Raw genomic sequence first — 13,876 nt, 5'->3', positions numbered from 1 at the left:
GCATATAAAAGTTTATTTATTTATTAATAATTTATTATCATAATTAAATTAATTATAATAATGTATATGATCTTCTATTTTTTTTCTAAGAATTGTTCGAAAGTAATTCTATTTTCAATCAACCAAACAAATGCTGTATGATCATGTTCATTTCTTGAAAGTTAGAGTACTAATTATTAAAAGTTAAGGAAATTTCATTTATTTACTGTATGATATTTTGATACGGATAAAAGAAAATTGGTAAAAAAAATCTGAATGCACATTAGTTTTAAGCATAACATATATACTCTGTTTGAGGAAACATTTTCGAGTAACTGTTGCTTTATTCTCCCTTAACTTTACACATGGGTAGTAACATAAATGAAAACTTAGAAAATGAAGAGATCAGGCTTCGAGGTTGCGTTAATAAATAAAGCGCATATATTATTCAGCTTTGAGTGGATAGAAAACAAGTACTGCACGCGAGCAAAAATTCAAATAAAGATTTTATTGAAATATAAGGAATCTGTACCAGACAGAACTAAAATTACCGTTTGAATTTGGTACTACCGGGGTTCACATATCGTATATGCCTGCGAAAATAATCGCTGGATTATCTTTCACTTTTTTCTTTCCTCTTTCCGTGTCTGTGTGTTTGCATCTTTTTTTTTATCGTTATAAGTAGATTCTGAATATTCTATAAGTACAGAAACAATGTCAAAGGTACGCGCACAGTCTATCTCAAAGTCTCTAAAGCTAAAAAGGATTTCCTCTAGACCTGCAGTTCTGCGAATTTTTCATTTACAACTTAAAGGGGTTTTTGCTTTGCCGTTTTCTATTTACAATTACGATAACTGAAAGGTCTAAAGCTAGTCATTCATTCGCGATTCTCACTTTTTCGCTCTTTCTCTCTCTCTCATTCACTCACTTGTTCCGTTATTATAGAATTGTAAGTGTTCGACTATATTTACAATTTTTACAGAATATTTCTCTCTCAATATACAGAGTGTGTTGTTTTACATTACACAACAATTTAATAAACATGTATTTATTGAATCACTTGCAACGTGAAAATTGCAAATACTCGCGCGACCTAAATGTACACAAATAGCCCCATTTCGTTCCTTTTTCTCTCTTTTAAAAGCACAAATCGCGCTGTCGCCCTCTGCTTTTCTCTGAAAATCAGTCGTACACAGTCTATTACAAAAGAAATATACATATTAAGCGGTACATATTTAACAATTCATTGAGAGTCATAGGACTTGCTTTTCTTTTTTGAAATTATATTGATCAAGCATCTTAACTTTTTACGTACGACAGTGAAGAAAAGACACTCGAACGAGGCTCGTTCTATTTCCGCAAAACGGGACACATTGCGTACACAGTCTAATAATACTACACTAAGAATGTAAAAACCTAAAAATTTTCCTTTCTTTTATATTAGTTACAATAAATAAGCAACGTATATGATTTTGTCCTTTTTAAATTTTACGCTTACATGATTATTCAACTATATCACGGATTTTTACTGGTTCTGAAACTGGTGCACACGCGCGTCAACTGTGCGGTGCAGCGAAAATTGTTAAGAAAAGAAATTAAATTAAATAATAAATCGCGATGCTCGAAGTATTTCAGTGATATTAATCAAAGTTTAGACTAAAAGTCATTAGAATTTGGTTGTTGTACTCGATTCTCTCTGTTCAAGATGACCGTTTTCGAGGTAGGAACATCTCTATTTGGTGAAAACACTCGACAACCCATCTTAAAAAATAAAATGGCGCTCTCTTGGGGATATGCATAAATATTTTTTCGATATATTCGTATATATATATCGTTGGAATTAAATGTCGCGCGCGCAAAAAGCGCATAATGCGCAGTCAGTCCTTAAATTCGAATGAAAAAGAAAAGAGAAAAAAGAAAACGTATTTGACAATATAAAAAAATGCAACAGCTAACACGTTTAAACAATACATAATCAATTCGTAACAAAAAACACTGATAACCATTAAAGAACACGTTTTACAAATCATCGTGTACTATGCAGTTGATAACATACATTGTATTTCTTCCCTTTTTTCTTTTCGTTTGTAACTGTGCACTTAACTGTGTGTATGTATGTGTGTGTATTTGTGATGCTACAACAACCTGAAAAAATCAATAATGCGTTCGTGTTGCTAAACGAATCTAAAATCTACAAACGAAGAAATACACCTTTTTTTTTTAGGCATGACAATTACACACTAAGAAAAAGTGAAAAAAAACAGAGTAACATTTATCGGTAAATACAAATATAATATCATAATGCTGAGAAATACGTCGTCAAGATAGTATTAGTTCTTTTCTTTTTTTTCATCTCTATATTTGAAAAATTTATTTATCTCTTTTTTTTTTTACGTATTTTCTTAAATCGCTTCTACGAAGCTGCTTCGATTATTCTAAAAACGAATTAGAAAAATATTTCTTTCCAGATCTGTACTATTTTATCATAGTAAAATTCGAAATTAACTAATTTACACGGTATTTTCTTTTTTTCTTTCTTGCAGAATTCTAATTAGAAGCGGAAATGCAATCAATGAGAAAATGTATTTTATTCTCTAAAAACGTTTCACTTCAGATCTTTTTTGCATCTGTTTCGTCTGTTTAGTACAGAGTGTTAATAGGTCTATCAAGCGTCTTTAAAATGTACAAGTGCATATCACGACTCATGAACGTATCGTTTGTTTCTTTTTACGCGTAAAAGTTGTCGCACAAGACGATAGTCATACTATCATTTATTCGCTGACTCACACGATACTTTTCTCTTCTGTTCGATACACTGGAACTGACCGTTCGATTTTTGAGTCTTCAATGAAATCCACAACGGTATATCATATCGACAAATATTGAGTTTCAGGCTCACGTAGTTTTCGCTTCTGGAGGTTCTTGGAACTTCATTCAGAACGTACAACCGCACCGGATACTGCGAATTTTTTCGTACTAGTTACATGTAACGATTCTCTTCGCAACCACCAAAAAGAGTCCGTTTTACTTCATTAGAAAAAAAGTTTCAGTATATATATATATATAGAGCTCAATACCGCAAAAATAATATATATATATATATATATTTATAATAATAATATATATATATATATATTATTATTCTCGACTTTAATACGCCAACGTGTGAAAATAATTTATATTTACAAGTGTGTGTGATTCAGTAATTAGAAGTTCACAGTAAAGCGTTAATAGATATCGCTCTTCGGATCCCTCTCCCGGAAGAATCCTTTTTCAGTCTTGCACTCCCTGATGGTAACGGTCTTCAGGTTCACCGTCACGTCTGTGATGAACACCTGATCGGCGACTGGATTCCTTGCGTGCCAATAATCCGTACCAGGACTCGAGAGAGGGACATACATATCTGTTTTTGTAATTTCTGTTTGCTTCACGCTCGGTGTGTTGTTGTTGTTATTGTTATTATTGTTATTGTTGTTGTTGGTATGGTTGTTGTTATTATTATGACTATGATGTCCGTTGACAACGGTCGGTGGTAACCTGTTGTTGTTCGTGTATGAGTCCGTTGGGCTTGGTGACTTGTGACCGTTCGCGTCCACCGTCACAGCTCCGTTCGATTTCTCTTGCTTTTGTTCGGACAAGTGCCTCTTTTTGGTAGGCTGTTCCAGAGGTGTGTCTATCTGAGGAGACAGAGGTGCCGGCGGTGCACGCGGTAGTGAGGGTGGAGGACCGTGAGGAACATCGGCTTCTGCACGTTTTTTCTCTTGGACAGCTGGTGCTGGCGTCGTCGGCACTGCTGGCGACGGTTCCTCTGGTGTCGATTTCACGCTCGACGATGACGGCCTCCTGCCATTAACCTTGTGACTCTGAAAACAAGAGATGCTTAGAATGTCTTTATCTATTTATATAAAATGATACATATTTAAATATAACGTGTTTTAAAAAGACATTTAATATGCAACGATCGAATAGATTTCACACAATTTCATAGAGAATACGTCCACGAAAATTGACGATTTTTAACTCAGAAATGAGTAAATACTCACGTGATAAGAGGGAGATGTTGGATTGCTCTTCAACGGCAACAGCCGAGGTATCTTGTTCGGTGGAGGACTTCCGCTACCACTGCTGGGACTGCTCGTGGTAATGGTAACACCGATTTTTCCCGATTCTTTACTAAGAACCTCGGCCTTCCTTTTCGTGCCCGTTGGTTCTCTCCTCGGCAACAGAGGACTGTCCACGCTGCTGTTAGAGCTGTCTGAATCGACGCTGAACGCGGACACTAGTTCTTGAGTTGTGGGCGATTCGTGTCCATCGAGGGAACTCGGAAGCGTGTCCTCGTCAGGTGCAACGGGATTCAACCGAGTAGCAGAAGTGCTACCGGTAGTCGACTCGTCTTGGCTATCTTCCCCAACCCTCTCGTCGCCACCTGGCTCTTCCTCCACAACCAAGTTGGCCAGAACTTGTTCCTGGTAATTGACACACTGTTCAGACTGTTGTGATGTTTATTCTAATATACAAGTTTGTGTAGACATTACATAAATGAAAATGATAATTGATACTTCCAATAATTTATTAATTAAATAAATTTGTATAGTTTTCAAATTTTTTTTTCGTATTCTACGATCGATCTATTCTTAAATTTCGATAAAAATATTGGAATTTCCAATTTGAAAGTTTAAATTCGAATTTAAAGAGAACGTGCTAATAACATATTTACGCACGGTACACGAAACTCTATGAATTTGTGATCATAAATTAAAGACAAAAAATTATTTGTTAGTAGAATGTAAATAATTTATTTACATTATATCTAGTATCCCTTCGCCTAGGTCTTCTCGTAGAAACATCCCCACCTTTCTGACTTTCTTCGTATAATTCAATTAACCTGACATCTAAAATGTTCTCTTCCGGTTCCCACGTGTTGTATCTATAAGGGGGAAAAATTACATTCTCAATCTGTTCTAGTGAGCCTTTTAATAACTTTATCAGCTTTATCTTTCACTTACTTCTTGCTCCATCCTTTCCATTTCACGAAGTACTCTACTTTGCCCTGTAACAACAGCAATGGTCTATTTACAAAAAATAATCACATAGTTGACAATAATAAAACATGAAATTATATCCGACAATTATGCATCTCCCGAAGTGATTACTCGGCTAATGTTAACGCTATTACGTTACAATATTGAAAATTGAATAATTTGACAATCATTTGCTCTCATATATTCTACTAACGTTGTGAAAAATATTACATGTTTCATTAATCTATAAAAATATACATCCCATAAATATATGTGTCGTTTTAAATATTATGAGTGAAAATAAAAATCACTAAAAACATAAAATAACATGTACAAATTCAACGCTTGTTAATCATAAAGATAACTAAAATACAAGAATTGTATCGCTCCTCCATCTGCAAGTAACCAAACGAAACATCTTTCCTCTATTCACCCCTCATTTCCGGTACAATGCATAAAAAAAAAAGAAACGAAGAAGGAAGAAGAGGAAGTGCTCTAACACCTGCTCATAGTGATCGAAATGCAGAAAATTCTCACATCGTCTACCGAATTGCGTAATATGAATTGCAGTGTTCCACAGATGCAGATGCGTTGCACAAATGCAGCGAGGAATCAAGATAAGGGACAGCTCTAGGGTTTTGCCATGAGTCTGTCTATCGGTAAGAAGACCCTTGGCGCCAGTCGTCGTTGTCCACATCAGAATGTGGCTGAATCACAAAGATCTGTTTCGCGCGTCTGCGTCAAACAGCGGATTTTCGAATCCATCTCGTAGGAGCGCACGGTCGATAAAACGGGCGGCGTTGACTTCCACGAGAGCCGCTCGTACGGCTCACCTATTGGCCGTCGGCCAACGAACGAAAGCGTGCCGACCGGTCGAGGTGCGCAGCCAGTGTGACAGTTGGAAAACAATGACATAACTGTGCTGGTATAGGACACGTCGGTTTATCGCGCATGAGCCGCCGCTCGCAGCTGAGAAGTCTCGCGTGTTTTATGTCGATTTACAACGTTGCCAGCCTCGAAAAGCGTCTTTATCGTGCTTTGAGGATCACCGGCACGGTAAAAACGTACAAATTCTTGCATAAGTCGCGATCATTTCGAAACAAGCGTATCAGTAAGGTGATTGACGATAACGAGTCAAACGAAATCCCAATGTCCGCTACTTTGAGGAATTGTTGTTGTCGAAAATAGTAATACCACATCTTGTCAAAATGGTCTCTTTCAGGAAACGTCGAAATTGTGTGTTTTAAATATGAACAGCTAGATGTATCGAAAACACAAGAATATACGAAAATGTCTTTAGTGAAAAACAGTCGCGTAGCAATAAAATGCGTCTGGTCGGATCAGATGAGAGATATCGAGAGCATCGTATATGATAGAAATCGCTACGGGAGGGGCAGAATCGTCGGAATGATAGTGGGAAAGAGAAAGATCGCGAAGAGGGGAAGAAGCGGCAACGGCGCATAGACAAACAGATTCCATATAGTGGCGCTATCTGCCGGTGACGGTTCGCAGTTCTCTTACTTACCCGCTTTTCCCTCTTCTTCGTAATCCGTTCCGCAGCGTAAACTCTGTCACCCAGATCCATGATGTTTTTAATCCTTGTTCGTTAGACAGGTATGAAAGATCTTAATATATCCGATAAATGAGTGATGCGTGTCACTGAGAAACCACACAGAATAATGTAACACCATATGTACGAGCACTGAATCGGAGCACGACCCTTTAATTTAACTGGGATGACACACTGTAAACACAATAAAACAATCGAGACAATCGTTGTTGTTTCACGAAAGGAAATGCAACGGTAGTTTCACTCGATTCAATCAACACTAGTGGGTTATTTAAGTATGAACGATGTTAGAAAACGTGAAATAGGTGTACGGTCACGTGTTTCTGGAGCGCGATCAATTCGATCGCATCCTCGATGTGTGAAACATTTTTGGTGATAATCATGTGCAGGAAGATGCGGCACGTGTTGTCTCGTATACGAGAACACTCGGCATTGCTCGATGTTTTCCGCACTGATCAGTGTCGACCGACGGGTGATTAGAGTGGCTGCTATTTCAGCGGCGAAGCGGCAATGCGGCCGATGTTTTTTGAAAGGCCAGTAGTCGCGGCAAGACCGGCGAACACGAGCGAAGTCGGCGTACACGCACGTCCCATCGGGAAGGGAATTTCAAGCGGCACAGTTTGCGCGCCGCGAGTTTTTTCTTCGTGTGTTCACCGCACAATAATCCCGTGTACGATATTTGTCGAGCACTCGGTACGCTCGACTGCGTTTCGTCTTGTTTCGGAGTCGTGTACGGGCTTAGTGTCTGTGTTGGCCGGCAACACGTTTTCTGCTTCTGCTGGTGCTGCTGCTCCCTTCGTGCAAGATCGGGGTTCGTGACGTCAGCAATTCCCCCTCACCTCGTAAACACCAAACATGGCCGTCGTACGGATATACGCTGATCGAGTGCGTCCCAAACTGATGGTGAAAACTAACGTCGATATAGGCACTAATAACTTGTGGATCCGCGTACGAAATGCGGAATAGGGTTATCAGGCCCCGTGAACGCCTTACAGTCTCTCTATGTGCGAATATTCGAAAACTGGAGCGATCGACTTACAGCGTCTAGCACATTCTGCGGATCGAGGCCGACTAGAGCCGAGATCTGCCGAACTCCCCTCGCAAGCTTAGTGGACTCGCCCGACCCGCTCGAGGTTAGGAGTGGTGGGGGTTACGGTAGAGAAAGAGTATCGAAGGGGAAGGGAGATGCTCTCAACGGTACGTGCGCCGCACACGGGAGAGAGAAAGAGAGAAAGCAAAAGAAGGAGAGTGTGATTGAGTGACCGAGGACGAGAGGGGGAGAAAGGAGGGGGAGAGAAGAGCAAGCGCAATGGAGGTAGAAAAGAGAGACAGCGCGACCAGGAGCGCCGTCCTCGGAACAAGAAAGCTGCCTGCCTGCTTGCCTGCCTGCCGCCTGCCTGCTAGCCAGCCACCCCAAGTTCCCTTCTAGGTACGTGTATGCGTGTATTTGTGTGCGAGAGCAGTCGTTGCAACGTTGCCAACTCTATTTCGTCGATAGCGCCGCACCAAATGTCACCGCCGTACTATCCGATTAATTCCAATACGCACAATGTTATTGTTACCTTTACCATTCACTGTTATAGTTAAGACGAATCAATCACCGTGTCCTTCCAGAAACGCACGCGCAGTTCTATCTCGATATTTCACTGATCGAGATACCGCTTTTGCCGTATATTCGCGCCTACGATCTGGCAACACTGTATCCTCTTGCGACGTACTGTCACACACTACATAACACTACCGCACGGCATCGGCCGTCGCATACGATGCTTTTACAGTAAACAGACGTTTTATACGAATTATCCAATGAAATCGCGAACTCGTCTATATGATAAAACACCGTATCGAGTAAGATCGATGTAGAATAAAGCGCGTCGCGGTAAACAGACGGCGCTGTTCGTGAAAACGTGTGCAACCTCAACGGATCCCGAAACGAGAGTGTCCTCTCCCGTGCCGACGAACACACAGGGAGAGCGGTCGAGCGAAGAAAAAGGAGAGGGATAGTAAAAGAGCGAGAGAGCTAGATGGGGGAGCCAGCTCTTCTCCGTCCTTCGGCGTAAATAGCAGGATAAAAAAGCCACGACAGTGGCGCTCGATTGGTGGGATTCCCGAGGCGCCACCGACGCTTCGAACCCCGCACTGCGCACCGACCAATCGACGAGTGGCACAGCCCACGTCCGTTCCCCTCGACTCGTCGAGAAGGCGGGCTCACGGACAATTGTCGGTAGACGGCTCGGTTCGAGGTCCCCATCGCCGTGCCGCGCGCGTCCCTGCATTCCCCTCGATACCAGCCTTTCCGTTTTGCCGCAACTTTCCCCCTCTGTATATGTTAAAACAGAGACAGCAGACTCTCTCCCTCCCCATCACTCTTCCCCTCGTGCAGGAAACCCGAATAGCGGAGCGCTACCGTGCCGCCGGTTATATATCGTTCTCTCTCTCGTTCTGATTGTCTCCTTCTTTCTCTTTAACGCCCACGGGTGTGTAAAGTCATATATATCGCGTATATGCTGTCGCGTAGGGCGGGCACGTTCGAGAGGGGTATGAGGGGAAGCACATATATACATTTACATATATATGTACCTATATACCAGCGCACATCGTCATAAGCATTTCCCCTCTCCGTAGCCACGTCGGCGGTGGCCGACCACCGTCGGTATTGAAATATCCTGGCCCTGGAGAGCCAAGTAGCCGTGCAGCGATGCCGCTTCTCTTTATAACCACTACGCTCTTCACCGAGAGACCGATCTTCCTCTCCTTTCCTCTTCCCCACCCTTTCTCATCGCATGCACCTTTCCCCTTTCTTCGTCCCTTTGTCCACATCTTCCGCCCTCCTTCCATCGTTTGCTCCCTTCTCCCTTCACCCTGTCTGGCTGTAATGTTCCGTAATCCGTCTCTCTTACCTTATGTACCCTTACTCAGGAACGGCTTGTCGCGGGATGGGAGTTGCGTACCCTCTTTTACTACTTCGTATTTCCTCTTCTCCCTTTTTGTCCTCCGATTCGGAGTTTCGCCTCTCTTTGAAGCGCAATCAATTGTCGTATGAAGTGGTGCCGCGCAACCCTGTGACCGGCCACACAAAAGCAAAAATGCCAGCGTGCGTCTCGCGCGCTCAGCTTTCTCGAGTCGCGCGCTATTGCGCAACCATGGAATACACAAAGCCGATGTAGATGGCGTGCCGCGGGTACGCAGCTTATGGCACGTCCCCTCTTTTTCCTTCTTTCCCCCGCATAAGCAATGCTCTCCTTTGTTCTTCGTCGTCAACGTCGTTGCTGCAGTTTGCGCCTTTAAAATAACCCTAATCTTCTTAATGCGAACCCATCTTTAGTCTTCTGTTAAAAGTGATACCACGAATTGCTTAGAATTTCGGAACGATTTGAACGCAAAATATTGATACGCAACAGTCGTTAATTTAATTTGAAAATCTTACCTTAACTGTTTCTAATAGGAAGATTTGTTAGTTCTATGCATTTGAAATATCGATTGTACGATACAAATGATCCTTACAATATCGTCTTGAACTTCGAATGGTGCATAAAATATCGGTTTCCTACAATTTCAATGGGATGTATTAAATGCATATGTCAAGTTCTAGCGATGAGAAATCATACATTTTTCAAATATGTTCATATCATCACAAATACCTTCTCTATGGTTTGTGAAGATCCGTACAAGTATCGCTAGTATGTAATTTGACGTGCTGGTACACCGTCTTTATGGCTACAGACAAGAAGATATGACTACAAAACAAATAAATGGAGTGAACGGGTACGCAGAAGTAAGGTAGTGACCAAGAGATGGCGGCGAGCTAATTAAAGCTGCGCAAGAACGCGATAAGCAAGGGCAAACGCGCACGAAGCCGCAGCGCACGCGACCAAAGATATGGGAGAACGATGAGGCCAGTGATTCGTGTTTCTCATTATGCGGGCCGTCCATCGCGGACACGGCAACGTCGAAAGCAGGGCGTGGCGCGTTCTTCGTGGATCTAAATAGAATGGTACGTCGGCGTCCCCATAAAAATCTCCAATCCGAAACCGTTTCCGGATGATACACGGAATATGCATACGCAGGTTATGAGAACATTACGCATACATACTATATTATGTTAACGATCTATTCCATTCTCCCTGTTAGTGGACCAGATTTGAGGTTAACAAGAAATCGTAAATAGGGATTAAGAGGTTTTGTTTTACTTACATTTATTCAGGAGTAAGAGTTGATGCAGGTGAGCAAACCACATCGAGAAGCAGAGGAAAATGTTCCGTGTCAAACATGGCCGACATATCGTTCACAACATCGCTTTTATCGAAGATTATCGATCGCTAATGTTACGAAATCGATTGAATCTTAGGCGGATTTTGTAAATCAAGAAACAATAAGCTTAGCAGCGTTGCATGGAATAACCAGGAATCGATATTTGTATCTTGTATACCGATTTTTAATCTATCGTCTTTAATCGATTAATATTCGTGGAATGGTAGGAAATCGTGTATCGATATATTGTATCGATTTGATTCAAATATCGCATGACAGCCATGTTAGTTTCTCGTGCAGTTCGTAGACCGAAGTTGATGATTGTTTATTTCTATCAATTAGTAGTTACTTAGTGAACGTTGGAAGGTGATGAGCCCAGAATAAAACATTTACATTTCAGTGAAATGGTCATGCAGAGAAACTATGATACAGTGAAGTACGATTCGACGTGCGCGCGCGTTTCTTCGGGAGAAGCCAGGAGAGTCGAGTTCGAGCAGGCGGTTCGTTGGAAAAAGTGGCCATTTAATATCTCGGAATCGGATAACGATATCGAGGTGAAACTTTTCATTCATCATTCTCTACCATTTGTCATGTATATCCATGTAAGCCCCATCATTGTCCGACAAATAGTTTCCCAAATAATCGGCATTTTTAGGTTAGCGCATCCGGAGACATTTACGAGCATTTTCGAAGGTTCCAATCACAATTAACGGGAAATTTTTATATTATCCATCACTATTTTTCGTGGTATTCTATTCTAAGATGTCGTTGTGTATCTGTGTGGTGTAATTCACATGCATTTTTTACATTTGACGAATTACGGAACGGGAAATGGATTAAATCTTATATAACTTTGCGATTTTTCGATAAATTTCAAGCGTTTTATTCCGTACCAAATCGAATTATCAGTTTCTTTTACTAGTGCTTATACATTTTGTAAATGATGATTTATAAAGAATTAATCGCATGTCAGTTGGCTATAACCACGGCGATCGGATTACATACATATATAAAGGAATTGTACAGGTGTCCAATCTTTTATATTTCTAAAATCGTTCTATGTAGGTTTATACCTTTTCTACATTTTCCATTTTTCTTCATTCAATTCTATTTTCGAATTTTGATATTACGATCAATATCTACAGATACACTATCGCTCAAAGGTATACGAGCATTTAACTTTCGAAGGAGGACTTAAATTTATTGCAAAATTGTGAATAAATATATCTAGCTGCAGTAATTTAATTTATTGTCATTATCGTGGCGACCACGTATTTAGTATAATTACATTATTGATAATTACTTTTCTAAATAGAATTTAAGCTGAGTCCGTCGCGCATGGATTTCTTTGAGAAGCCAACTGATACTGCTATTAATCATTAACTTGGCGTTAAAGTAGAATTCAATAATACATTATAATAACGTTAATGGAACTATCGCTAAAAACCGGTCAAATTGGCCGAGTAGATATTTATAAATAATAACGTACATTGTTTGGAATCCGTTCGTGACAATCGATTCTATGAATTTGTAAATATCTCCGCAACGCCGGTGAAGCGAAATCTGTTTTCGTTGAAGCCCACTAGCCAGTTGAGCTTGTAACGGGAAGCCGGATAATCTTTGCGCACTTCGAATTGCTTAACATTTGTCTGTACCGTGGTATATAATACGAATCTCACAGAAATGCCACTTAACGCGTATTAATTTTCAACTATTTGCATACATTCAACGAGCGTGCGTTGTTCAGAGAACGTTGCACTTTCCCAAACTTCTTTACAAGGTGTGTTATAGTTTAAAAATTCTCGATTTCAAGTTACTTTCACAGTCGCCAATGCAGGCACACAGACGTAATACGCCAGTGTATCAGCCCTTACTTATCACCCTTAGCTACTCAACTACCCAGAAAAGGTGCCAGCGATACAAATTTTACTGCCGTTCTTATCGCGTCCAATTCATCATCCGTCTAGGCTCGATCTTGCAGTGACTAACTCGACGTTTTCTCGCTCTATTTTCCAGTGGTTCCCCGGACGCTGGCGTGGCTGAGTGGCGCGCACCTTCGACGACGATCGGCTAAACATGTGTGCAAGCAGACACCCGGTAGACGAGCAGCTACCCACGTAAGTTCGATTATTAATTCAGCAGCGGGAGCGCGCGCGGAGTACAGGCTTGGCGCAATGCACCGCTCTTTATACGGACCGACGCACAGCGCCTTGTGTACGAGCGTGACAACGAGCCTGCACGTACAGGCGTCTCTTGAATAATACGGTTAACACGCTAACTGTCCAGCTAATTCCGAGCGAAGTAAAATAATTGCGTACATAAAATATCCTCTGCATCTTTGAGGCATCGATTAAAAAATAGCTGACGCGTGTATCGATATAGAGCTAGTTAGCGTGGAATAAACTATTTGATCATTTACCTCGCGTCACCTATACTGTCATCTATACTTCTTAATGATCAGAATAAGGTGAACGTAGTGGGTAACCGTGATAAACAAAGTATGAAATAATTGCACTCGTGGGAGAGGACACTTGTTATTTGTGTTAATCTTAATGTTAATGTAATACGTGTTATTCATAGGGATGCTCGTATAAATAGTGGAGTAAGAGGGAAGGTAAAGCTGGTGAAAGAAACTTGGCAATGTTTAAACTGAAATATCAAATATACCTAATAGTATTGATTGATACATTGATATACGGCGTATTTGGATATTTTACGTATCAGTGTCACGTGTAGCGTTCTCGTTTTTCGATAAGGACTAAACAAAAGTTGAAGTAGGATATGCGTTCGCTAAAATTTCAAATCCTTACCTTGTTCAACGTCTACGAAGTCGGTTGTCTCCTCTTTCTCCCCAGATTGAAAAACACGTGAATTATATATAAGTTTCATCTACATATGCATCGTTTCATCTTACTACTTCATGTTACTACCCAAGTATACTGCAAGTCAAACGCATTGCAATCGCGTTCATTGAATCCAAAAAGTACTGAGATTACATCTATCGAGAATCGCCGTTAATGATTTCGAGAATGGTTTCAATTTTCCCGATTAATTT

The 13,876-nt window shown here is 40.8% G+C and overlaps 1 protein-coding gene and 1 long non-coding RNA gene across 3 annotated transcripts in view; one reads left to right on the top strand and one right to left on the bottom strand.

The window, feature by feature from the left end:
• Nucleotides 1-1,259: 1,259 nt before the first annotated feature.
• Nucleotides 1,260-7,078, bottom strand: LOC143426174 (polycomb group protein Pc). 2 transcript variants are annotated; one of them, XM_076899410.1, is made up of 5 exons: nt 6,526-7,078; nt 4,986-5,029; nt 4,783-4,906; nt 4,023-4,460; nt 1,260-3,842 (listed from the first exon to the last, which is right to left on the bottom strand). In XM_076899410.1, the coding sequence occupies exons 1-5, from the start codon at nt 6,583-6,585 to the stop codon at nt 3,207-3,209; spliced, it is 1,302 nt and encodes a 433-aa protein (XP_076755525.1). In that variant the 5' UTR covers nt 6,586-7,078; the 3' UTR covers nt 1,260-3,206. The 2 variants fall into 2 exon arrangements, with proteins under 2 accessions (XP_076755525.1, XP_076755526.1); XM_076899411.1 differs by having other exon boundaries at nt 4,023-4,445.
• A 779-nt stretch (nt 7,079-7,857) lies between these two features.
• The window catches only part of LOC143426188 (uncharacterized), an 89,265-nt gene continuing 83,246 nt past the window's right edge, over nt 7,858-13,876 (top strand). The window contains exons 1-2 of the long non-coding RNA XR_013102125.1: nt 7,858-7,999; nt 12,838-12,938. This is a non-coding gene — a long non-coding RNA (uncharacterized LOC143426188). The remainder of the gene's footprint in view (nt 8,000-12,837; nt 12,939-13,876) is intronic.

This window comes from Xylocopa sonorina, chromosome 8, assembly GCF_050948175.1.
Source record: "Xylocopa sonorina isolate GNS202 chromosome 8, iyXylSono1_principal, whole genome shotgun sequence".
Taxonomy (NCBI): Eukaryota; Metazoa; Arthropoda; class Insecta; order Hymenoptera; family Apidae; genus Xylocopa; species Xylocopa sonorina.
The sequence above is the reverse complement of the archived record's forward strand: the minus strand, read 5'-3'. Positions and strand labels throughout refer to the sequence as shown.